We start from the raw sequence: 923 nt of genomic DNA, 5'->3' as shown, positions 1-923 counted from the left end.
ACGAAGCTTCATTAGTAAGTTGAGTCAAGGGTAAATATAGGGGTTGATTAATGATATAAATTTCCATTAGCTTTTTGATGCGGAACAACTTATTAGTTTGTTGTAATTAGCTTTCCACCTCCTGCGTTTCAGTTCTTAATACTGACATAGGAAAGATTAACTAATGCTCAATGTAATAAGTAATTTCATAAAATTGCAGCAATTCATTAAGTATACAAAAACACTAAAAAAGGCATTGATATCGAACTTGAATTAATGTATCTAGCAGTAATGTAATCCAGTGGCAATAGGTATTTGATAATGATAATAATAAGAATAATGAGGATAAAATGTGAAAATGCGAATGTAATAATTAAAAAAATATATATGAGAAAAAATACAGAACAAAATAAACATACGAGGTATAAAATGATAATAATAAAAAATGAAAATGGAATGAAAAAGAGAAAAAAAATATTAAAATTACGAATATTAAAAAGCAAGAAATTCGGAAAAAAAATAATGAACAACAACAACTACAGTAATAATAATAACAAAGAACAGCAATATCACTAATAAACAAAATAATAAAAGACACAAAACGAACAAAACACAAGAATATCAACTCATTACTTACAATTAACATTACGCTTATAAGTAACCACGAGCGGAGGCGTAGCATCATTATTAGACCCTTTACAGGTGAAGGAATGAGATAAATCTTTCCGTGATGCTGGGATGCTGAGGCTGTTGAAAGCACTTGTCTCTCCTTGCGTGGTGTTCCTGTCGACGACCTGCCCGTCTTGAAGCCAAACCACGGTTGCCAGAGGGGAACCTGAGGGGAGAAAGAGGGCAAAGCGCGGCTGTTAGGGCTTGGGAAATTGGTGTGGTGGTCGAGGGGAGGGGAGAGGGGCGGGGAGTGGAGGGGGAGAGGGGCGGGGAGT

General features: G+C 35.4%; 1 protein-coding gene across 1 annotated transcript in view; it reads right to left on the bottom strand.

Annotated features, from left to right (window-relative positions):
* The window catches only part of LOC119594321 (nephrin-like), a 44320-nt gene that overhangs the window by 39965 nt on the left and 3432 nt on the right, over positions 1–923 (bottom strand). Inside the window, exon 4 of the mRNA XM_037943380.1 lies at positions 617–814. Coding sequence (XP_037799308.1) covers positions 617–814 — 198 coding nt within the window. The remainder of the gene's footprint in view (positions 1–616; positions 815–923) is intronic.

The sequence above is a fragment of the Penaeus monodon genome, chromosome 33, assembly GCF_015228065.2.
Source record: "Penaeus monodon isolate SGIC_2016 chromosome 33, NSTDA_Pmon_1, whole genome shotgun sequence".
Taxonomy (NCBI): Eukaryota; Metazoa; Arthropoda; class Malacostraca; order Decapoda; family Penaeidae; genus Penaeus; species Penaeus monodon.
The sequence above is the reverse complement of the archived record's forward strand: the minus strand, read 5'-3'. Positions and strand labels throughout refer to the sequence as shown.